General features: G+C 46.8%; 1 protein-coding gene across 1 annotated transcript in view; it reads right to left on the bottom strand.

Annotated features, from left to right (window-relative positions):
• Positions 1–273: 273 nt before the first annotated feature.
• LOC146834664 (DBIRD complex subunit ZNF326-like) overlaps positions 274–23,791 on the bottom strand; it is a 228,115-nt gene continuing 204,597 nt past the window's right edge. The window contains exon 10 of the mRNA XM_085602152.1: positions 274–1,034. Coding sequence (XP_085458278.1) covers positions 771–1,034 — 264 coding nt within the window. The 3' untranslated portion in view covers positions 274–770. The remainder of the gene's footprint in view (positions 1,035–23,791) is intronic.

The following is a 23,791-nucleotide window of genomic DNA, read 5'->3' as shown; positions in this document are numbered from 1 at the left end:
TAACCAAACAAACAATTTTTTACAAAGCCAGACACCCGATAATAAATAATAAAGACCGACACTTTTGAGCTTAGATGCACATCGTGTACATATTATACCATACATTGTATCAAGCACATGCCTTCCCTGTAGAAGTGATGGATTTTATCGAGTGGTATGTAGGTTTATCATTCCATTGGATCTTTAACAGGAACATACGGGTCTTTTGCCTATACAATATTTGATATAGAAAGCCACATAAATATAAAAAAAATGAAAGTTGAATAAACCTAGTTCCACATTGAGATAACATTTATTCCTGTAAAATCTGAAAAATATTCAGAAATAGATATGGTATCCAATCTATTTTCATGGCTACAAAACAATTCTTGATTTCCAACATATTAAACCATACAGTGGTCAACACATCAAAATAGCCATTATACACAGCATAAAGTTAATTTAAAAATGTTTAGAACAAGCAGATTTCTAATCTCAACACTATTTTTAACAGTATATGCAAGCAACCGCAGAACTAAAAAAGAAATGCTTCACAATCAGGCCCAAGTTCTTCTGCTTTACTAAAATCTCAACTAAAACTGCACGAAACAAATAATGAAAAAATTAAAAAATCATAAATGTGTGTACAAAAAGGGTGGAATGCATGCCCAAAAACCACTATGGAAATAAATGGCTTGCACATTTTAGAAGTTTAGCCTGTTTTATAGGTTTAACTTAAACGTTTACTCAATTAAAAAAACGAATATCTTCGCTTATAAATTGCCAGCAACTTAGTTTTCGTCAGTAGTGACATAATCAGCTGTAAAGTCAATTTGGTCTGTGGGATCTTCTGCATAGTCAGCTGTATCTTCAGCATACTCGGCTGTGCCAGTATCTTCCACAAAGGTTGATGGTTCTTCCACTAAGTTTGAAGTGGTTTCTGTAAAATCACCAGCTACATCTTCAGAAAAATCGGCATTTGTCTCTCGTGTTTCATTTTCCTCTACCACTGATTCTTGAGGAGGTTGTTCAACAATTTCAAAAGGGTTTTCGCCCTAAAAATAAAGGTCAGAAAAAAAAAACACTTGGCATTAGTGTAAAATGCTTATGATGTTGTTCAAGAAACTGATGGAAAAAAGTATTGCTGTAAAAGGAAACATTTTGAAGAGAGACTTTCTCTTAGCCTTAACCTGAAAGTGCATTTTAAGTATAGCAGGAAATTCCCAGGTTAATGAAGCACATGACAGCACAGGCTGCCCAAAAAGCATCTGAGAAAAGTTTAATGTTCATTGTGAATTCTCACATCGGCCAGTATGACACGTCAAGTGAAGAAGATATGCGTTGTGTATTTACAGCTGCTATATTTTTACTACTTTTTTTAAAGCGTTTTTTTCTATTGACTAACTGTTCAAGAGCATGACAATGCTAAGAAATATGTTACTTACCTGTAACTGCAGTTATCCAGTATTGGTATCTTTCATAGATTCACATGCCTGAATCATTCACACTCGACGAGATGGGAGTCCCCGGTACATAACTAAAGTAACGTCCCATAAGACAGAGCGTAATAGGCCTAAGGCCTCACATTAGTAACATATTCAGGTCCTTTTGTAATAAGGACCAAACTCTAGAGAACAACCAACAAGCTGTCACCACCCTCTGGAATCATCGTGGAAGGAGCTCTAGTCCCTCAGATTTTCGTAAGCACAGTGCTATATAGAGGTACAACAGAGTACTAGGTGAGCCCTTCCAAGGGAGGTGGGTGGGTTGCATGTGAATCTATGAAAGATACCAATACTGGGTAACTGCAGTTACAGGTAAGTAACGCATTTCCTATCCAGTATTAGGGTATCTTTCATAGATTCACATGCCTGAATCAGAATAGAAAGCAATGATGAGCACATTTCCTTTTGTACAGAAGGGATAAATGCACCAGTTAACAAATATATCAACATTAAAATGCAGAACAGTAAGTTGCAATTATGGCAAAAGTTCTAGAAGTAACAGAAACGTGCATCTAGAAAGAGACAGAGGTTGGTGGGAAGGCTCACCTTTTATTGAAATAGATGACGCAACACCGCCTGTCCCACTGCAGCATCCTTCATTAGCTCTGTATCCAAGCAATAATGCTTGGTAAATGTATGCGGCGTTTTCCATGTTGCCGCTCTGCAAATGTCTGATAGGCACGCCCGCAAACAATGCCATAGAAGTAGAAACTGCCCTAGTGGAATGGGCACAAATTGTTGATTGTAATGGTTGACCAGCTTGTTGGTGACAGAAGACGAAAGCACCAGAAATCCATCTAGAAATACTTTGTTTTGTAAGGGGAAAACCTTTCCTGGGTAAACTGTAGGCCACGAAAAGTTGGTTGGACTTGCGGAATGTTCTTGTCCTGTCAAGGTAGAATTTAAGGCAGCGTTTCAAATCCAATGAATGTAGAGCTCTTTCAGCTGCGGTTTGAGGATTTGGAAAGAAAGTCTTTAGGACAATAGGTCCGTTAAGGTGGAAGTCCGACGGGACTTTGGGTATAAATTTCAGATTAGTCCGAAGAATTACCCTTTCGTTCTTGAATTGAAGAAATGGATCTTCTATTGTGACTGCGTGAAGCTCACCGACTCGTCTTGTGGATGCAAGGGCGAGAAGAAGTGCAGTCTTCCAGGAGAGGAATGTGAGGTCCGCTCTGTGTATCAGCTCAAAAGGATGTCTCATAAGCTGAGCAAGGACTGCGTTGAGATGCCATGTTGGAGGAGGAGACTTTACAGGAGGGAAAGTCCGAAATAGACCTTTGAGAAATTGTTTAACCAGTCTATTGGACCAAAGAGAAGGTCCTGTAGATCTCCTAAATCGGGAGATTGCTGCTAGGTGAACTTTGATGGAAGCGTGAGTGAGGCCTGTAGTTGCTAGATGGAGAAGTTATGGTAACATTTCTTCCGGAGAGGATGTGAGGGGATGCACCTCTGCAGATCTACACCAGATACAGAACCTTTTCCATTTGAAAGAATAAGTTCTGTTTGTAATATCAGCTCGAGCAGGAGATAGAACTGCCCTGCGGTCTGGAGGAATGTTTAGGCCCCGAAATTCGTGGAAATCAGAAGCCAGGCATAATTTGAGAGATGCTGGATCTGGGTGTTGGGACTTGTCGGTGTTAACAGAATTGGAGGCTGCAGGGAGAGGAGATGGAATTCTGTGAACCAATGTTGGCGAGGCCATGCTGGAGCTATTAGAATCAGTGTGCAGGGCTCTGCCTTTATCTTCCTGAGGATCCTGGGAATCCGGGGAATCTGAGGAAAAGCGCAGGCAAATACGCCGAACCATGCTATTGAAAATGCATTCCCCAGAGATCCCCGTTGGGGAAGCCAGCTTGTGAATTGTTGGCATTTGGCGTTGTGCTGTGTGGCAAACCGATCCAACAGTGGTTCGCCCCACTGAGAGAAGATGCTGTTGAGAGTATCTTGGTTCAACTCCCATTCGTGGCAGGTTTTCCGCAGTCTGCTAGGCGAATCTGCCAATGTATTGTCTTTTCCTGGAACATACTCCGCCGTCAGGGAAATTGTGTTGAAGTGACCAGTTCCAATTTTTTTGAGATTCTATAGAGTGATAGCGAAGGAGTTCCTCCCGGTTTGTTCAGGTAGTGCATCGACGTAGTATTGTCTGTAGTGCATCGTCGTAGTATTGTCTGTTCTGACTAGCACTAGTGAACCTTTTATCCTGGGAAGGAAAGCCAGGAGGGCTAGATAGACTGCTCTCAGCTCTAGGAGGTTTATGTGCAGGTTCTGCTCGGAAGATTACCACTTCCCGCTGATCTGAAGCTCCTGAAGGACTGCTCTCCAACCTTCTAGAGACGCATCCATGGTAATCACTTGAGGAGAGGCTTGAGTTAGAAAAGGTAGGCCTCTAGAGAGATTTCGTGGATGAGTCCACCAGTTTAGAGAGGCGACACCTCTATTATGTTGAAGGATCCGTTTATTTGAATCCACTGGAGTGGAGAGAGCCTCTTGGAGAGGACGCATGCGGAGGCAACAGAAGGGTACTAGAAGATTGCAGGAGGACATCATTCCGAGGAGGGATTTGAATAGGCGCACTAAAAGACTCTTTTCCGTATACGCTCTGCTAATTGCCGGAGTTTTGGTTGTCGTTCTTGTGATGGGTAAGCTTTTTTCAAGACCGTATCCAGGACCGCTCCCAGAAATGTAATCCGCTGAGAAGGTTGGAGGACCGATTTGTCTGGGTTGAGGGTGAGACCCAATTTTTTTAAAAGCCGTAGACAGGCTCTGGAAGACTTCCTCACGCTGTTGAGAGAGGGTGCCCTTGACGAGCCAGCTTTCGAGATAAGGGAAGACTTGGTGATGCTGCTGCCTGAGGTATGCAGCCACTGGGGAAAGACTTCGTGAATATACACGGGGCTGAATGGAGTCCGAAGGGCAGGACTCGAAACTGGTAGTGCCTGCCAGCCACGGCGAACCTCAAACTTTTTGTGTCTTTTGTGGATAGGAATATGAAAATAGGCATCTTGGAGGTCCACGGATACCATGTAGTTGTTCGCATTGAGAAGCTGCAAGACTTCTTGAATGGTGACCATGCTAAACGATGGTTTCTTCAAAAATTTGTTTAGACTTCTCAAATCTAGGATTGGCCTCCAATTCTTTTTCCTTTTGCGCACCAAGTAGAATCGGGAGTAAAAACCCTGCCCTCTTTGATGAACAGGAACCCATTCTATAGCTCCCTTCTGGATCATTGATGATATTTCTAGGAGTAAGAGGTGTAAATGTTTGTGAGCCATAGGTTGAGGAGGTGTCGGTGGAGGAGTTTGCACAAATTCTAGAGAATGTCCAAACTGTACCAATTGGAGAACCCAACGATCTGTTGCGATTTGATTCCAATTTTGAAGGTAGTGGGATATCTTTTTTTCCTACTTTGGAGATGAAACGGAGATCGGCTATAGAGAGAAGTCATTGGCGTCGGGCGGAATCCTTCTGGTCGTCAAACCCTTCCGCGAAATGAAGACTTGTTGTATGAAGTCTGTCTGTTGCCTCTGTTGAAATTGTGGCCTGTATTGCTGAATAGATGAGGAGTAGGTAGGATACCTATACAGCTGGTAGCCTCCTCTGTAAGAAGATTCCCCTCTGCCCCTTGAGCCTCGAAAAGGGGTGCTTTTATATTGAAGGGTACCCAAAGCTCTGGCTGTATCTTTTTTGACCCCTTGGAGGGCTTCATCGATATGCGTTCCAAAAAGGAGTTGTCCATCATAAAGCATGTCAAGGATTTTGGTCTGGATCTCAGGCCGGAATGTTGTTGCTTTAAGCCATCCTTGGCGCCTTAGGACCACCGCCTCAGCCAGTTGGCAGAAACCAGTGGATGCGATGTCCATCGCACAGTCGATAATTTCAGAAGCCGATCTTTCGCCCTCCAGCAACAACTTTTTCGCTTCCTCTTTAGACTCTTGCGGCAGGGTCTCTAGGTAGGGTGCAATGTCTGACCACATCTGCCTGTTGTAGCGTCCAAAAAACGCCAATGAGTTAGATGCCCGTACAGTTAACGCTGACATGGAGGAAAAACGCTTTCCAATATCGTCTAAGCACTTGCCCTCTTTATCCGGAGGTGCTGAAAGTGCGGCAGATGGGTTTTTTGATCTGCGTTGAGCTGCCTGAGTAATCACTGAATCAGGCTTGGCCGGAGCGTCGTCAGGAGCTCAATATTTTTTATCCAATCTTGGCAAGACTGGAGGAACTGTAGAAGGGTTTTGCATTATATTGATGCCTTGATCCCAGATATAATCTATGATAGGCATAGATCTAACAGATTTTTTAAAAAGGTTCCTTGACGTCGTAAAGGAAACTGTTGGTGAGAAGGCATTTGGAAGTTTAAAACGTTGTGCTGCTCTTTCCAGGAGATTATGGAATCCTACGATATCTTCTGGAGGCGAGTCTACCCGAGGAGGCGACGTTGACGCTGGAAGAGGGATAACACAGTCGTCCCCTTCGTCATGATGTGACGGAGTATCCTGAATTTCCCCTTCTTGTGGCTCATCCTCCTCGTCATCTGTAGAGGGGAGAGGCGGCATAGGCGGTTCAACGTACGTACCATTATCGACGAAGCACTCGTCGTCTTGCTAGTCGTCGAGCAAGCCATCAACACTATCTTCGTCGTCGACGAAGACTTCTTGATAGTCAACGACAAAGGGGTATGTGCCGTCGACTAAAACGTCGCCGACAAAAGATGCCGACGAGACTGAAATTGTGGAAACGGTCGTCGTCGACGAAGTCACTCAAGCAGCTGTATGAGGAGATCTTGTCGTCGAGGCCACCGTCGACGGGATGGTATTCGGCGGGGCTGAGGAAGGCTTTTTAAAAGTGTGTTTCACTCTCGGCAGAGGGGTCAGAGGGTCTGAAGCTGGTGTCTGCGAACTTTGAAGGGGAGGAGACTCCCTGGCAGGCAAATCCTTAACTTTTTAAGCCTCTAAAGACGTTTTGTGTGTCTTCTTTTGAGATTGCTGCGAAGAAGGACCTTGAGAGACATCTCTGGACCTTTTTTGAGGGGTTTTAGAGGAGGATCTTGATGAGCTCTCACTCTCCTCAGAGGACAAGGGGTCTTCTTTGTCCTTAAGCCTCTGCAGCCAAGTCAAAAGCCTTCCCTCAAGGCAGTTTAACGTCTTTGTAGAAAAGGTACGACATACCTTGCAGTCTTTAGGTGAGTGGTCCGGATAAAGATAGTAGAGGCAGTGTCCTTATGTTGGTCATCTACATGTCACCTCTTCTTCTTACAGGTACCACAGGGCCTAAAAAGGCCTTTTTTTTTTTTTAAAGGAGTGTACTTCATGAAGACAGGAAGGACTTCACTCAGACAAAGAGAATCCTGAAGAAAAAACACTTTGAATCCAAGAAATAAGGAAAACCTGAGCAGAGCTCAGTGGAGACTCCCTTAGCACGATGTGCAGTAGAAAATCTGAGGGACTAGAGCTCCTTCCAGGAAGGTTCCAAAGGGTGGTGACAGCGGATTGCTTCTTCTCTAGAGTTTGGTCCTTATTACAAAAGGACCTGGATATGTTACTAATGTGAGGCCTTACGCCGATTACTCTGTCTTATGGGACATTACTTTACTTATGTATCGGGGACTCCCATCTCGACGACGGGGAATGATTCAGGCATGTGAATCTATGAAAGATACCCTAATACTGGATAACGAGGCTGTTCTTAACCTCAGCTTTGTAACCAGGCTTGCTGCTTCTTATTTTTCTAACAGGAAGCCTCAACAGTTAACACCATGGAACTGGAAAGGTTTCCATTTCACGTGTAGGTGTAAAACTGCAAAGGAGACCAAAAGGTGAGGGGAGGTTGGGCGGACATGTTGCAATTTATATGAGCCAACACTATATAACAATGTGAAAATAGATTGTAACTTTAAATAGTAACTTCACCCATGTGAATGCGGGCGACAGAAATCCAGAGATGAGGGAACTGTCAAGATTTCCTTTGTGATGGTGGTCAACAAACTTCACCTATAAACTAATTTAGTTTACAAGAGATCAGTACTCTAAATATATATAGCGTATATACTCTAAACATATTAGTTTACGAGTAAGAAATCAGTACTCTAAATATATAGTGTATGTTATAAAGCAAGGATTGGATTATGAGGTCATGTTAGTCTACTGAACTAACAGCTTAAAGCACACAGGGGTCCACTAGAAGACAAAGACAATTGCTTTAATAACTGGTCTACCAAAACTAAGTGTCATAACTAGATAGGGGCAAATAATGCTGAACAATTGTATCGCCTCAAATACCTTTTGGGCTAAGACCCTATGCTTCTGGTAGTCTAACCACTATACACAGCACAGTTTTTTTCTGTACAACTGAATTGTTTAAGATTACCACTTGCTCTGAGTAAACACATGCTGCAAGAACTAGCCCACAGACAGAACTGAGGGGCAAGCTTTGTAGTTCAATGATCAACTGCTGTATGTGATCTCCTACATCTATTGGCCCCATTTTGTGTTAACATATATTCTTGCAGTTGTTTACTGCGAAGGTCATTGGGCACTGAAACAGTGTCCCCATAAATGGCTTAGCAAAATATTAGACTTGGGCAGAAACGATCAAGAACAGTGTTATTTCTTGTAGATACTGTAGCTAGCCCCTGACTCCCCATCTTAACAAGTATTTGCAATGCAATAGGTCTTGCATTTTGTAAAGTTAGAGCTGATGGTGTTGAAAATAAAGTTTATGCACTTTTGTTTTTTTATTTGCAGTGGAATTATATTTGCATAGCACTGTTGCCAATGGTACAAACAAGCAAAAGTAAAAAAAGTGGTTTTCAATGCCAACAGTTCTAACTCAAACAAATGCAAGACCTATTGCATTGGAAATGCAATAAGTCTCGCATTTGTTGGTTATTGGCATTTTGTTTTTTACCTGGCCATGTTGCAGGGTGCAGTACCTTATGTGGCCAAAAAAGGTCCCATGAGACCTCTTTTGGCCACATATGGTAAGGCACCCTGCAGAAGATGTGGTAAATCCACCCTACCCATAATGCGTTGCATACAAGACAGTACCACGAGTACATTAAAATAGCTATGTCCATATATATAATTAATAGCTTTGAAATGTGACAAAAAAATTATTAATTCCGGATCAGGTTGTACTCTGTGTGGAGTTGATGAAGGGAAATGTATAGAAGATCTCATATAAATGTGAGATGTGCTAGTGAGTAAATTAACCACTGCCAGGCTTGCTTAGGACCAAATGTGCGCGCTGCCTGAAGCCCTTTAAGAAAATAGTGCTCGGAGGCTATAATTGAAACCAAGGGAGTGACACATGTAACAGGGGATGTCCTGATGGGAGAATACAAGCAGAGAAAAGGCGGTACTAAGGTGGTACTACTAAGCCTATTGACCAATAAAAAGCCACCATTTACAAAGGACAGGGACAGGAGCCAATTAAAAAAAAGATGGTGCAGAAAGTGGGCGGAGCTTTAAGCCCATATCCTGAATACAGCATGTCTCAAAGAGACAGTGAAAGCACTGCCTAAGCGAGACCTAAAAATATCACAGGAGCCAAACTGGATCCTAAGCATTTTTTTTAGCAATGCTCCTACTCACTGATAGGTGTCACCTCAATGACTCCCTACTGCACTGGAAATGACCATGTGGAGCCACATGCAAGCTCCACCCCTGCACACAGAAGTCCGTCTTTTTTTTGCCCCACAACACCCGTAGTCACAGACCACTACAAACAAATATCAGGCGACAGTGTGCCAAAACTTAAATTTGAACCTTGTTGCGAAGTTCAGGAGTCCACGGTCCAGAACGGGAAGAGGGAGGGCAGTGAGGAATCCACAATTTGATACAGTATACATCAAAAAAGTGTTTTTCGATAAGTAACTTGTTCTGACCTATACGTTTGAATGCATATTCCTCGCCTCAAGAATAGATACCATAACAGTACCTCCTAAACGTAGAAGGTATTTAAAGAGTGAACTTTGCCTAGAAAATTCTTTACGACTGAGCAAGTAAAATGGCTCTCAAGGTAGTAGCGTTTCATGAATGTGTGCAGAGATGCCCTGATCACAGCTTGGCAGATGTCCAAAACTCACGCCCCCTTAGCCAATTCAGTAATAGCAGGCTTGGCCCGGGTGGAATAAGCCCACAGGCTCCTACTGGGTTGCTTTTTGGGCAGTACCTAGCAGATCTTGATGCAAGTAGTAGCAATCTTGAGAAAGTACTTTTCTGCATCACCTTCCCTTTCTTTGCTCCAAAAAATCCTAAAACAAATTGGTAATCCACAAAATGGTCTTTTGTGGACAACGTACAAGTCAAACATCCATTGGGGATTGAGCAGACGTAGTCTCCCTCGAAGGGCTAAGTGGAGCAAAAAACGTTGGCAGAGTGATTGATTGGCCAACATGGAAAGGTGTTACAGCTTTGGGTAAGAATGCTGCACAAGTTTTCAGCACTAATTTGCCATGAAAGAAAGTGGTGAAGAGCAGTTTCACGGATAGCACCAGGAGTTCACACAATCAGCATGCAGAGGTGACAGCAGCTGTGCACTGGCTCAAAAGGTGTGCAAATAAGAAATGTGAACACTGAGTTAAGTCCAACTGTGTTATAATGAATGGCTTCAGGGGACTCATGAGTGAGACCTTTGATAAAAATGCATCACAACTAATGATTTAATAGAGAATATCAGGTTCCCACAGAAAGGCCCAACAGATACCACGTAACTGTGCCTACTGAAAGTCTTTGATGAACCAAAGATAAAACAAACCGTAACATATCTGAAAGTTTTAACTGCAGATGGTTGGTACGACTAGCACCATACCAGGCAACTGATTTATCCCAACATAGAGGTACTTAGTTGAAGGGCATCAGGCTGCAAGGATAGCACTGTCTCCATGCATAGAGGTGAAGGTTGTGGCAACTAGAGTGTAGTGCTTTCCTGTTTCGCTGAGACATCAGGTCCTCCCAGATTAGTAGCTGGGCCTAAGGGCAAATGCTCCTGCTCATGAGATCCTGGTACCACACAACCCTGGCCCACTATGGAGCTATTAGAATGACGTAGCCCGGGTCTCTCTCATGACTTTCCTCAGAACTTGAGATCAGGAAAGAAAAGCTTACCCTTCCCTTGAGGAACTCTCCAGTTTTTTTTTTTATCAATAAGGTCCGAGCTCTTCAAACTAACTTCGGCGACATGGATAGCCAGCTAGTGGCTACGGTTCTCTCCTGGCTGTCGCCTCCCTCCACCTCTGCCAAACTCACAGCCTTTGAACCTTTACCGGTGTGGGACTCACTTGCAGCTTTTAAACACCCTTAAATCTGGCTCGCCTTCTGATCCGTGCCCAGCTAAACTGCAGGCCGGTGCTTCTGAGGAGATTAATCTGGTGATGAACACACTGATCAACCTTTTCTTAACATCAGCCACAGTCCCTCCCACCTAGAAGCAGGCGATGATTGTCCCTTTACTTTAAAAAATCTACACTGGACCCCAATCTTCCCTCCAGTTATCACCCTATTTCCCTTGTCCCAGCTGTGGCTAAGGTCTGTAAAAAAAATTGGTCAATAAACAGCGGTCTGATTTTGTGGAACAACATGATCTTCTCCACCTGGCCCAATCAGGTTTCAGAGCCTCTTATAGCACAGAATATGCATTGGTGGAAATTTCCGAGGCCATCCGTGGAACTTTAGATGCGGGGTGCAGGGTGGCCCTGGTCCTTTTGGACCGGTCGGCAGCGTTTGATACTGTACCACAGTGGCCTTGCACCCGTCTTGTCTTCAGAAAAATGGCGCAATAGGGTCTGCATTGAAGTGGTTGAAATATCTTGAGGGAAGAACTCAGCAAATCCAGATTGCACCATTTACAACCACCACCCAGAATCTAATGACCAGGGGTCCGCAAGTTGTTCAACAGCTAGGTATCTCCCTTTATTCGGATGGCAGAGGATTTGGGTGCCTAAGTCATCTCATACACCAATGACACTCAGCTCCTTTTCATATGGATTGAAAAGGAGTCTTTCACCTCCCATGTCAAAACATGCTTGACAGCAATTTTCCACTGGCTTAGGTTGGCTCAGCTGAAATGCAACAAGGATAAAAGCGAGATTCTGTTCTATGGTGACTTCCCTCCTCAGTTCTGGCACTCTTTCTGGTCGGATGAGTCCCCTCTGCCTACACTACGGGGCCAACCCACTAAGAACTTAGGGATTTGGTTTGATGAAAAGTTGAGCTTTGGCCCTCAGGTTAACAAGATAACTGGAATGTGCTTTGACATCTTGAAAGCACTAAAAAATGTTCTTCCTCTACTCCCGCAAGGGAAACTGTTACACGAATGCTGATTGCCTCACGCATTGACTACGCCAATGCTTTGTACCTTGGTCTACCCGGCTATTTATTGAACAAGCTTCAAGTAGTTTATAATGCCACGGCCAGAACTCTTCCTAACCTCTCTAAGAGGGTGAGCGTCAGGCAACATATGCATAACCTGCACTAGTTGCCGGGGAAAGAGGGTGAAATTTAAGTCCCTGGTAATGGCACACGCAGCCCTCCATGCGCTCGGCCCGATGTATTTGAGAAAGCATTTTAGGTTCTATGCCTTGTCCAGGCAGCTTTGCTCTTCTACAATGCTTATTGCCTGTACTCCTAGTTTCCGTCGAAAAAGGGTCTGTGGCAGCTCCCTTTGGTATATGGTGGCGGTGGCCTGGAACCAACTCCCACTGAACTTACGTCGCCTTCAGGATCCTAATATCTTTAGGAAGAGACTCAAGACCTTCCTTTTTGAAGGAAAGTGGGTTTCTGTTGCATAGATCAGTCACCCCTCTAGTTGGGTGCCCTATAACAGTGGTGAGGGTACAGATGCCATGAGCCCTGTACCCCTACAGTGTCTACGTCCATTCCAAACCGTGTAAGTGCAGTGCTGCCGTTAAGAGTATATGGTGCCGGGAGTTTGTCATTACGAATTCCACAGCACCATAACGGCTACACTGAATACGTATAGTTTCTTACGTGACGGTGTAGTTTTGCAGCTTGAAGACTTTTCTGGATTCACTATGCTGTGCATTATTCTGCGGTCTGGTGGTTTGGTCCGGAATTGTAGTATTTCTTTTTTTTTCGTGGCTTGGTGGGTGTCGACATACCACCATTTGGTGTCCTTCGGTGATGTCGACATGCTTTGGTCGCCATCTTCGAATTCTTTTTTTTTTTTGATTGTTCGTTCCAGTTTCCCTTTATTTATTCCCCCTGCGTCATCATCCTGGCGGAGGCGGGTGGGTTCACTAGTGAATCCAGAAAAGTCTTCAAGCTGCAAAACGAATAGTTTACCTGTCGGTGTAGTTTTGCAGCTTGAAGATCTTTCTGGATTCACTATGCTGTGCATTATTCCGCGGTCTGGTGGTTGGGTCCGGAATCGTAGTCTTTATTTATTTTTTTGTAGCCCAGGTGGGCGTCCACGTCCCTCCATTTGGTGTACCGCTCGTGACGTCGGCACGCTTCCTGCGGAAGCTCCCACCTCGGGGCACCATTTTCGGATTCTTTTTTTTGTGTGAATCCTAGGCAACTTTATTATTTTCTCCTTAATCCTATCCTTTTACACACTTCTTTTAAGCCTCTCCTTGTTCTCTATTCTCGGTCTTTCCACCTTCTGCTCCAGCCTCATCTTTCTGGCGGAGGTGGGTAGGTTCGCTAGTGAATCCAGAAAGATCTTCAAGCTACAAAACTACACCAACAGGTAAGAAACTATTCGTTTTGCAGCATGAATCTTTCTGGATTCACTATGCTGTGCATAGACTTTGTAGCGGTTTGTCATCTTTGTGGCGGCTGGGTGGAAGATGAGCGTTGGTCGTTGAATATATGTTGAAGCACCTTCTGTCCTACTTGTGCTTCCTTGTTCATTTGTATATCCACGCAGTAGTGCTTAGTGAACGTGTGCACTGAAGCCCATGTTGCCGCCAGGCATATGTCTTGAATGGGTGTGTTAGCCAGAAAAGCAATTGTTGCTCCTTTCTTCCTTGTGGAGTGGGCCTGTGCCCCTTCCGATAGTTCTTGCCCTGCCTGTGTGGCAGAATTGTATTGTCAGTGCGATCCATCGAGCGATGGTGCTTTGTTACTGGTCTACCCAGGAAGCTGGTTGTGAAGGACACAAAAAACTGCTTCGTTTTCCTGTGCTCCTTGGTTCTCTCGATGTAGTGCATCACCGCCCTTCTTGCGTCTAGAGTGTGCAGTGCCCTTCCTGCGCTTGTGGCTGGGTTCTGAAAGAAGCTCGGTATTTGAATTGTCTGGTTCATATGGAATGCCGACACCACCTTCGGCATGAAGTGTGGGTCCGTTCTCATTACGACCCTATCCTTGTGTATTTGGATGTAAGGTTCTTGCAGTGTTAGTGCTTGCAGCTCGCTTACTCTGCGCAGCGAGGTTATTGCCACCAGAAAGGCTGTCTTCATTGTCAGCATTTGAAGTGAGGCCTTGTGGATGGGCTCAAACGGTGCCTTCATAAGTTCCGTCAGGACTACGTTGAGGTTCCATGCCGGCGGCGGCATCCTCTTTGGTGGCGCTATCCTTACCGCCCCTTCCAGGAATCTCTTTACTACTCGTGATGTAAAGAACCTTTCCCCCGTCTCACCTTGTGTGTAAGCTACAATCGCTGCTAGGTGTACCCTTAGCGAGGATGAACATAGTTTAGCCTTTAGTAGGTGTGTGAGGTATCTCAGCACCGTTGATTCCTTTTTTCAACTTGTTCTGCAGTTTCTTTTTGCTGCACCATTTTGTGAACCGCTTCCATTTCTCCCCATAGCATTTTCGTGTCGTTTGTCTCCTTGCCTCCCGGAGCACTCGCATGGTGCTTTGTGGTAGCTTAAGGTGTGCGAACTTTATGTCTTCAGGATCTATGCCGCTAGGCTGAGGTTCTCTGGCTCTGGGTGTAGAACTTCTCCGTTTTGCATGGAGAGTAGGTCCTTCCTTTTGGTGAACTTGTGGGGTGGCCCCTGTGCCATTTCCATTATTTGTGAGTACCAGGTCTGTCTCGCCCACTGTGGTGCTACTAGGATCAGTGCCATGTTGCTGGTTCTGCACTGGTTGAGTACCCTGGTTATCAGTGGTATTGGGGGAAAAGCGTAGGCAAATGTTTTTGACCAGCTTATCCATAGGGCATTCCCCTGGGATTGTTTTTCTGGTTGCCTGGATGCGAAGTTTTGGCATTTTGCATTCAGGTGTGTTGCAAACAGGTCTATCGCCGGTGTACCCCACCTTCTGAATAGCCTTTGCGTTTCCTGTCCATTGAGCTCCCACTCGTGGGATGCTGAAGTCTGCCTACTGAGCCAGTCTGCTTCCACATTGTCCTTCCCTGGTAGGTGTATGGCCAGCAGGTCTATTTTGAGTGGGATGGCCCATCTCCAAACCTCCTGAGCCAGGTTGGATAGAGGGAATGATTGTGTTCCTCCCTGCTTGTTGATGTAGAACATCGTTGTCGTGTTGTCTGTATCAACACCTTCTGGTTGTACAGTTTTTTCTGGAAGCCCTTCAGGGCTAGGAATACTGTCTTCAATTCCAGGTAGTTGATGTGTCTGACCGCATCTGCTGGAGACCACAGACACCTCACTGAGCTGGTTCATGTGTGCTCCCCATCCTATCTGGGATGTGTCTGTGGTGATGGTCACCGTTGGGCTTGGTGGTGTCAAGGGCTTCCCTATTGTAATGTTCTCCTTGTTCCACCACGCTATCTCTTCTTGCACTGTGTGCGTTACAACCACTAGATCCTCCCGACTTCCGGTTGCTTGTGACCATTGTTGTTGCAGCCATTCCTGGAATGGTCTCATTTGTAGACGTACATTGGGGACTAGGTGAATGCATGACGCCATCATCCGCATGATCTTGCTTGCTGTCCCCACTGTCAGAGCTCGTCCCTTCTGGTAGAGGCGCGTCTTCCTCAGCAGGGCCAGTGTTCTCTTGTCGCTGGGGATCACCGTTTTCTGTAGGGTGTTGATCAGTGCCCCCAGGAAGATCTTCACCTGTTCCGGTTCCATTGAGGATTTCCCACAGTGTATGGAGAATCCCAGCGTCGTTAGCGTCCTTGTGACCCGCTGTGCGTGTTCCTCGCATCTTTCGCGTGAACTTGCTTTTATTATCCAGTCGTCGAGGTAAGGGTATACATGAATCCCTTCCCTCCGCATGTACGCCACCACTGCCGCAAGGCATTTTGTCAAAACCCTTGGTGCGGACTTTAGTCCGAATGCCATGGTTGTGAACTGGTAGTGATCTTTGTTGATGGTAAATCTTAACAGATGTTTGTGCTGCCTGTTCATTGGGATGTGCAGGTAGGCATCTTTGAGATCCACGGTGGACATGAAGTCTCCGCCTCTCATCTGAGGGAGTGCCTCCTGTAGGGACGTAATTTTGAATTTTTGTGTCCTTATGTACTTGTTTAGGAACCGTAGATCCAGGATGGGTCTTAGTGTTTCGTCCACCTTTGGTACCAGGAAGTAGTTGGAGTACACTCCCTTGATCCTTTCTTTGAATGGTACTGGTTCTATGGCCTCCTTTTAGAGTAGCTCTTGTGCTTCCTCTACGAGTTGCACTAGCTCCTGTCCTGAGTATTCCCTTTTCTTTGTTTTCCTGTTCGGTGGTTTCCTTTTCAACTCTATGCAGTATCCAAACTGTATGATGTTGAGTATCCATTTGTCTGTTATCTTTTTCCATTCCTGAATGAAACGTCTCAGCCTGCCGCCTACTGGTGTTGCATGCTCGTTGGCATTTGGTCTGTGTAACCCTCTCTTATTTAATTTTTTGTGCTCTCCCCTCGGAGGGATCTTGTGGGTGAGCACGCTTCGCCGGGTGGAATCACTGAGGCGGGTTATTCTCCCCCTCTTCGTCTTTGCCCTCGTCCGTTTCCCCTACTGTGAAAGGACTGGCCCCGAGGCTGGTACTGCCAATTTTGTTTCTGCTGCCCCTGCTGGCCGTGATGGTCACCCTGGTGGCCCTGCTGGAATGTCGATTGTGATGTTCCCGGCTGGTTTCCGCCCCTTCCGTATGGTCTCCGTGTCGGGGTACCTCTTCTCATCCCTCTGAATTGCAGGGCCCCCATGGACGTTGCGGTTTCGTTCTGCTTTTTGAGTTGGGTGAGTTTTTCATCCACCGGGGCTCCGAACAGCGTTTCCCCATTGAAAGGTGTTCAGGATGTTGTTCTGGACTTCCGGCTTGAAGCCGGAGATCCTGAGCTAGGCCTGCCTTCTGTCCGTTATCCCTATTGCCATCAACCTGCTTGATGTTTCGGCTCCATCTAAGGCAGTTTTAAGGCAAGAATTCGTGATATTCTTCCCTTCCTCCACCAGGTGCGAGTCGCTTTGCTGGTATTGTTCGGAGAGGTGCTTGATTAGCTGCCCCATTTCGTCCCAATGTTGGTATTGGTGTCTGTTCAGTAGGGCATTGGAGTTCGACATACGCCAGTGCTTCGCTGCATTTCTTTCAATCTTCCTCCCAGTCAGGTCCATCCTCCTGCTTTCCTTGCCTGGTGGTGGGCCAGAGGTTGCCGGGACATTAGCCCTTTTCCTGGCAGTTGACGCAATGATGGAGTCCGCTGTGACGGATCGCTTGATGTAGGAGGGGTCCTGTGAGGAGTGCTTATACTTCTCCGTCCCAGGTGTGATGGACCTGCATGTTGTAAGTCCTTGAACGCCTCCTTCCCCGGATTCATGACACTTTGGAGCATGGGGAGGAACAGGCGCCTCGTTTGGATGGGGAGCAGTGTTTCCAGTAAAAAGTCTGCTTTCGGCTTTTCTTCCTCCAGCTTGACCCCAAAAGCGGAAGCTGCGCTTTTGATGACCGTATTGTAGGCCCCAATGTCATCTGGCGGCGAAGGTCTCGAAGGGTAAGTCTCTACAGGCTCTTCCGGGTTTTCGGCGCCGAGGTCCTGCCACGCCAGGTCCTGTGTCGTCGACGGCGCCAAGCCATAGTTTGATTGTTGGTCATCATCTTCCTCTCCCTCATAGTATAGGTTCTCTTCTTCTTCTCCGTGAGTTTGACAGTTCTTCGGCGTCTAACTCTTCCTGTTCCTCGACGTCTACAATGACCGACGGTGGTTCCGTGGGAATCGTGAATTTTCTCATTTTTTCGTTGTGAGAAAGTGGCTCTGTATATACTGTTCCTAAATAGGTACAGGGTGTAGAGAGTCCACAGTCCCCCAGGGTTTGACAGAGGCTAAAGTTAGATACAACTTTACTCTCTAAAGTGGTAGCTTGGTCGAGCAGTAAGGCAGTATCAGAGGACAGTGTAAACCATTTGTTGTACACACAGTCAGCAAATGGTCTCACACACTCAATAACTGAACTCTAGGCCAATGGTTTATATATAAAAAATGTATGCTTGTTTTATTTTAGAACCAACACTTGGATTTAAAATATACTTTCTCAGAATGAGAAGTTTCATATAAATACTTTTGCAATATGCAATTGACTTTTGTAAACAGTTACAAGTGGTTGCAATAGGCAACTCTATTTTAAACACAACAATGCATGGAGCTCAATGGAAAATTCAAGGTATTTGCAACAGATTACTTTTTATATTACTTTTGGAATTCCAGGATTGGATCCTAGATTCAGTCCTGGATCAGTACTCGCATTCAAGTGATGAAAGTCGACTTAATTACTATAATGATTTTTAAACAATATTTATCTATTTTAAAAGTTGACACTTATAAAATATTTCAAAGAAAACATTCAATGATTCCCTATGGAAGAAAATTCAAGTTGCAGGTACAGTATGTTCTCGTTACTTTTGTAATCCAGTACTGGGTGCCTAGACTCAGTACTGGGACCTTTATCCAAAACCGGTAAGTAACTACGTTTTCGGATATTATACGATTTTTGAAGAGTATTTAAAAATTGAAGAAATCGACACTTAGAAGAAATTTCACAGAAAAACAGTCAATGGTTTCCTATGGAAGAAAATGGAGTTAAGGGTAAGTACAGTTGTAAGTATTTTTCAGAGTCAGTGCTGGGCACCAAGATCCAGCACTGGGAGCTCACCTAAGAGCAGGTGAGTAATTTCGTTTTCGTTACTCGGCTGATGTTTGGTGAATATTTTAAGATTTGAAAAGTCCACACTTAGAAGGAATTTCAGGAAAAAGCCAGTCAATGTTACCCTATGAGGAAAATAGAGTTTGCGGTTTAACGGTAAGTATTCAACTGGCAGAGTTGAGGTTCTGGGCATAGACTCCGGGATCCCCCAGTGTCCGGTAGGTACAGGTGGTTCATCCTCAGTGGCTCTAGGGCGGCCGGGTGCAGAGAGAGTTAGGCCCAATGTTATCCTATGAGGGATGGGGGGGTCTTGGTTGGTGGCTGCTGACTGGCAAGCCACGCGGCTGTGGGATCTGGGCTCCTGGTCACTTACTCAAGGCAAGTGGGGAAGTAGGTAGAGGTAGAGTTTTCACTGCCAGGGCCACTCGGGCAGCTGGGTGCAGAGTGCTTTTGAGCCTTCGGGCGCTCAATTGATTTCAATGGGAAATCTCCGGTTTAGAAAAAGACTGCAAGCTTCAGGTGCCACCACCACTTCGAGAGGTAAGTTGGGTAGTTGGAGGATAGGTAGGAACCCCGGAATTGGGCACAGGGGGCCATGGGGCGCCGCGTGCAGGGGTGCCTTTTGGTGTCGGGAAATCTTACCCTCTGTTGATCGCGGTTGGGGGGGCACCTTGTTCTGAGGCTGCAGGCTTCTTCAGGAGTGTCGAGGGAGGTCCTTGGGTGCCGGACTCGGGGTCACAGTCGCCATGAGGTCGTCCTCAGGGTCTTTGTACACTCCGGCACTGGCTAGGCTTAGCTGGTGCAGTGTGCTGGGTTCGCGGTTCCGGGCTGCTGCCAGGGATTAGAGATAGGTTTTGAGTAGAGCCTCTACTCATGGGAGTCCCAGGGGCTTAGAGCCAAAAGTTAGCCAGGTCCTCCGGGGTTGGTGAAGTTGCTGGCCACAAGAGATGCCGGGCTGGGGCAGGAGCAGGTTCGAGGGTCGACAGGCCGGTAGGGCTGGGGTCAAAGCAGTTGGTGTCTTCCTCTTTTCAGCAGCTGCAGGGCAGGTCTTCTTTCTTCTTGCTCTTCGTAGTTTTGAATCTGGAATCTGGGGAAGGAAGGTTCAGGGTTCCCCTAAATACTAGATTTAGGGGCGTTACAGGTAGGTGAAGGGCAGGGACCAATGGGTCCCCGTCCTGGGGTGGGTAAACACCCTATCCTGCCTCTTTCCTGTGGGAGGGGGGCAGTAGCCTAGTCCTGATAGGGTAGGGCTCCCCATCTTCAAGATGGCGAGAGCCCGGAGATGTGCTTCACCTCGCCTTCCCCACCTGAGGGGTGGGGTTGGCAGGCTGGCACATCCCCTGTCCATATTTGGGGTTTCCGGCCAAAGCTTCCTGCCAGAGTGGGGGGTTGCAGGGGCCTGGGGAAATTCACAGACGCGGCATGCCTTTGAAGCCTCCCCCTGCCCACCCTGGGGGAGGAGATTTAGCACCTCGCCCAGGATGTGCATTGTTGCAGGCACAGGAGAGCAGGGGCTCTCCTACCCAGGGGTCCAGCAACATGTCTGCTGAGTGGCAGACTAGGCAGCCTCAGAGCAGACGTGGATTGTTGGTTAGGTTTAAGGGGGCACTTCTAAGATGCCCTCTGGGGTGCTGGGTACATTAAATCCCACACTGGCATCAGTGTGGGTTTAATGTGCTGAGAAGTTTGATACCGAACTTCTCAGTCTTTAGTGTTGCCATTATGGTGCTGTGGAGCTCGTGTTTGACGAGCTCTCAGCACCATGTACTCTTCAATGGCAGCACTGCACTTACAGTGCTCAGGAATGGACCTAGGCACTGTAGGGGCACAGGGCTCCTGCTCCTGTGCCCACCCCATTGGCATAAGGCACCCAGCTAGAGGGGTGGCTGATGTATGCCATGGCAGTGTAGGTGATATGCATGGCACACAGGGATGTGTGTCATGTCGACTTCATTTTGTCTTGCACCCAAACACTCAGCCTGCAAAGGCAGTGTGTGTGTGTGTGTAAGGGTACAGGGCCTCTAAGGGTGGCACAAGGAGTGCTGCAGCCTTTAGAGGCCTTCCCTGGTCACAAGGCCATGGGTACCTAGGGTACCATTTACCAGGGGCTGACATGTGGCCAGGGTTTGCCAATTTTTTTATTTTTTTTTTAGGGAAGGAACATAGGCCCTGGGCACCTGATTGGCATGAGGCCAGGGCACACTCAGTCAAAGTACATTCAGCAAAAAGTGGGGGCATACCATGCAAGAAAGATGGCACTTTCTCACACAACCCCCCCCCCCCACTTCAAAGTCCATTCCCTGTTGGGAGATGGACCACCTTAGTAGTTTTGGATTTTCCCCTTTCACCTGCATAAGCCATCTGAGAGGTCTGTGGTCAGTTTGAACCAGGAAGTGAGTATCAAACAGGTATGACCTCAACTTCTTCAGGGACCAAACCTCCCTCTCAATGGCACTCCAACGCTGCTCTCTGGGGAGTAGCCTCCTGCTTATAAAAGCAACAGGTCGGTCTTGGCCTTCATCATTGGTCTGGGATAGGACCGCTCCTATCCCTAGCTCAGAGGCATCAGTCTGCACTATGAACTGCTTGGCATAATCTGGAGCTTTTAGAATTGGTGCGGTGCACATTGCTTCTTTTAGGGTGTCAAAAGCCTTTTGGCAACTAACTGTCCAGTTAACCTTCTTGGGCATCTTCTTGGAGGTGAGTTCTGTGAGGGGGGTCACAATGGACCCATACCCCTTCACAAACCTCCTGTAGTATCCAGTCAAGCCAAGGAATGCCCTGACTTGGGTCTGGGTCGTTGGAGCTATCCAGTCCATGATGGCCTGGATCTTGGGTTGTAAGGGCTGTACCTGGCCTCCACCTACAAGGTGGCCCAAGTACACCACAGTGCCCTGCCCTATCTGGCATTTGGATGCCTTGATAGTGAGACCTGCATTGTGCAAAGCCTCTAAAACTTTTCCAAGGTGGATCAGGTGATCCTGCCAGGTGGAGCTAAAGACAGCAATATCATCAAGATAAGCTGCACTAAAGGACTCCAGCCCAGCCAGGACATGGTTCACCAGCCTCTGGAAAGTGGCAGGGGCATTCTTTTACCCAAAGGGCATCACAGTAAACTGATAATGCCCATCAGGGGTGGAGAATGTGGTCTTTTCTTTTGCTCCTGGGGCCATGCCAATCTGCCAGTACCCTGCAGTTAAGTCAAAGGTACTGATGAATTGGGCAGCCCCTAATTTATCTATCAGCTCATCTGCTCTTGGGATCGGGTGAGCATCTGTCTTGGTGACAGAGTTGAGCCCTCTATAGTCCACACAGAACCTCATCTCTCTTTCACCTTGTTGATGAGGTTTGGGGACCAGAACCACTGGGCTGGCCCAGGGGCTCTCAGAGGGTTCAATGACCCCTAACTCCAGCATCTTGCTGACCTCGGCTTTGATGCTCTCCTTGACTTGGTCTGACTGTCGATAGATTTTGAGCTCATAGGCCTCGAACATTTTGTTTTTGACAGGTGCATTGTCACCAGTGTCCACATCATGGGTACACCGGTTTGTCAGACCAGGGGTCAGGGAGAAGAGGCTAGCATACTGCTGCAAGACGTGCTTGCAGTCAGTTTGCTGTTGGGCAGAGAGGGTGTCTGATAAGATCACACCATCCACTGACCCATCCTTTGGGCTGTAAGAGAGGTCAGGAAGAGGTTCACTCTCTGCTTCCTGCTCCTCATCAGTCACCATCAGCATGGTAATGTCAGCCCTGTCATTGTAGAGCTTAAGGCGGTTCACATGGATGACCCTTTTGGGTGTCCTGCTAGTGCCCAGGTCAACTAAATAGGTGACCTCACTCTTTCTTTCTAGGATAGGGTAAGGGCCACTCCATTTATCTTGGAGAGCCCTTGGTGCCACTGGCTCCAAAACCCACACCTGTTGCCCAGGTTGAAATTCAACCAGTGCAGCTTTTTGGTCATACCAGTGCTTCTGTAGCTCCTGGCTGGCCTCAAGGTTCTTGGATGCTTTTTCCATGTACTCAGCCATTCTGGACCTTAGGCCAAGCACATAGTCCACTATGTCTTGTTTGGGTTCTTGAAGAGGCCTCTCACAGCCCTCTTTTACAAGACAAAGTGGTCCCCTTACAGGATGACCAAATAGAAGTTCAAAGGGTGAGAAACCTACTCCCTTCTGTGGCACTTCTCTGTAAGCGAAAAGCAGGCATGGTAACCGGACATCCCATCTCCTTTTGAGTTTTTCAGGGAGCCCCATGATCATACCTTTCAATGTCTTGTTGAATCTCTCAACAAGGCCATTGGTTTGTGGGTGGTAGGGGGTAGTAAACTTGTACTGCACCCCACACTCCTTCCACATGTGTGTTAGGTAAGCAGACTCTGTCTGAAACCACCTCCTTAGGAAAACCCACCCTGGTGAAGACAACCAGGAGGGCATTGGCTACTGCAGGAGCTGTAGTAGTCCTAAGGGGAATTGCTTCAGGGTACCTAGTAGCATGATCCACTACCACTAGAATAAATTTGTTCTCCAAGGCTGTGGGTGGCTCAAGTGGACCCACAATGTCCACTCCTACCCTTTCAAAGGGGACCCCCACCACTGGTAGTGGAATGAGGAGGGCCTTTGGGTGGCCATCTGTCTTGCCACTGGCCTGACAGGTGACACAGGAGCTGACAAACTCCTTCACCTTTTGGTGCATCTGGGGCCAGTAGAAGTGACTCACTAGCCTTTCCCAAGTTTTGGATTGCCCCAGATGTCCAGCTAGGGGGATGTCATGAGTCAAAGTTAGAAGGAACTCCCTGTACTTCTGTGGCACTACCACCCTCCTGGTGGCTCCAGGAGTGGGGTTTCTTGCCTCAGCATACAGTAATCCCTCTTCCCAATAAGCTCTGTGAGTACCACTGACATCTCCCCTTGCTTCTGAAACAGCTTGCTGCCTCAGGCTTTCAAGAGTGGGACAGTCTCGCTGACCCTGGCACAGCTCTTCCCTAAAGGGTCCCACTGGGCCCAAGAGTTCAACCTGGTAAGGATCAAGCTCCATGGACTCAGTTCCCTCAGGGGTATCCAAATCCTCTCCCTGGGGAGAGGGGTCCTGAATGTTTGGCTGTGTAGAAGCTGGTTCCCCAGTCTTCTTTCCTTTTCTCTTGGTTGGCTGGGCCATTATTCCAGGCTACAGACCTACTTTTTCACCCTTCCTCTTGCTCTGTGCTCTGGTTTGCACACACACCAATTCAGGGATGCCCAGCATGGCTGCATGGGCCTTTAGTTCAACCTCAGCCCAGGCTGAGGTTTCCAGATCATTTCCAAGCAGACAGGCAGCTGGCAAC

This window comes from Triturus cristatus, chromosome 4_2 (assembly GCF_964204655.1).
Source record: "Triturus cristatus chromosome 4_2, aTriCri1.1, whole genome shotgun sequence".
In the NCBI taxonomy this organism is placed as follows: Eukaryota; Metazoa; Chordata; class Amphibia; order Caudata; family Salamandridae; genus Triturus; species Triturus cristatus.
The sequence above is the reverse complement of the archived record's forward strand: the minus strand, read 5'-3'. Positions and strand labels throughout refer to the sequence as shown.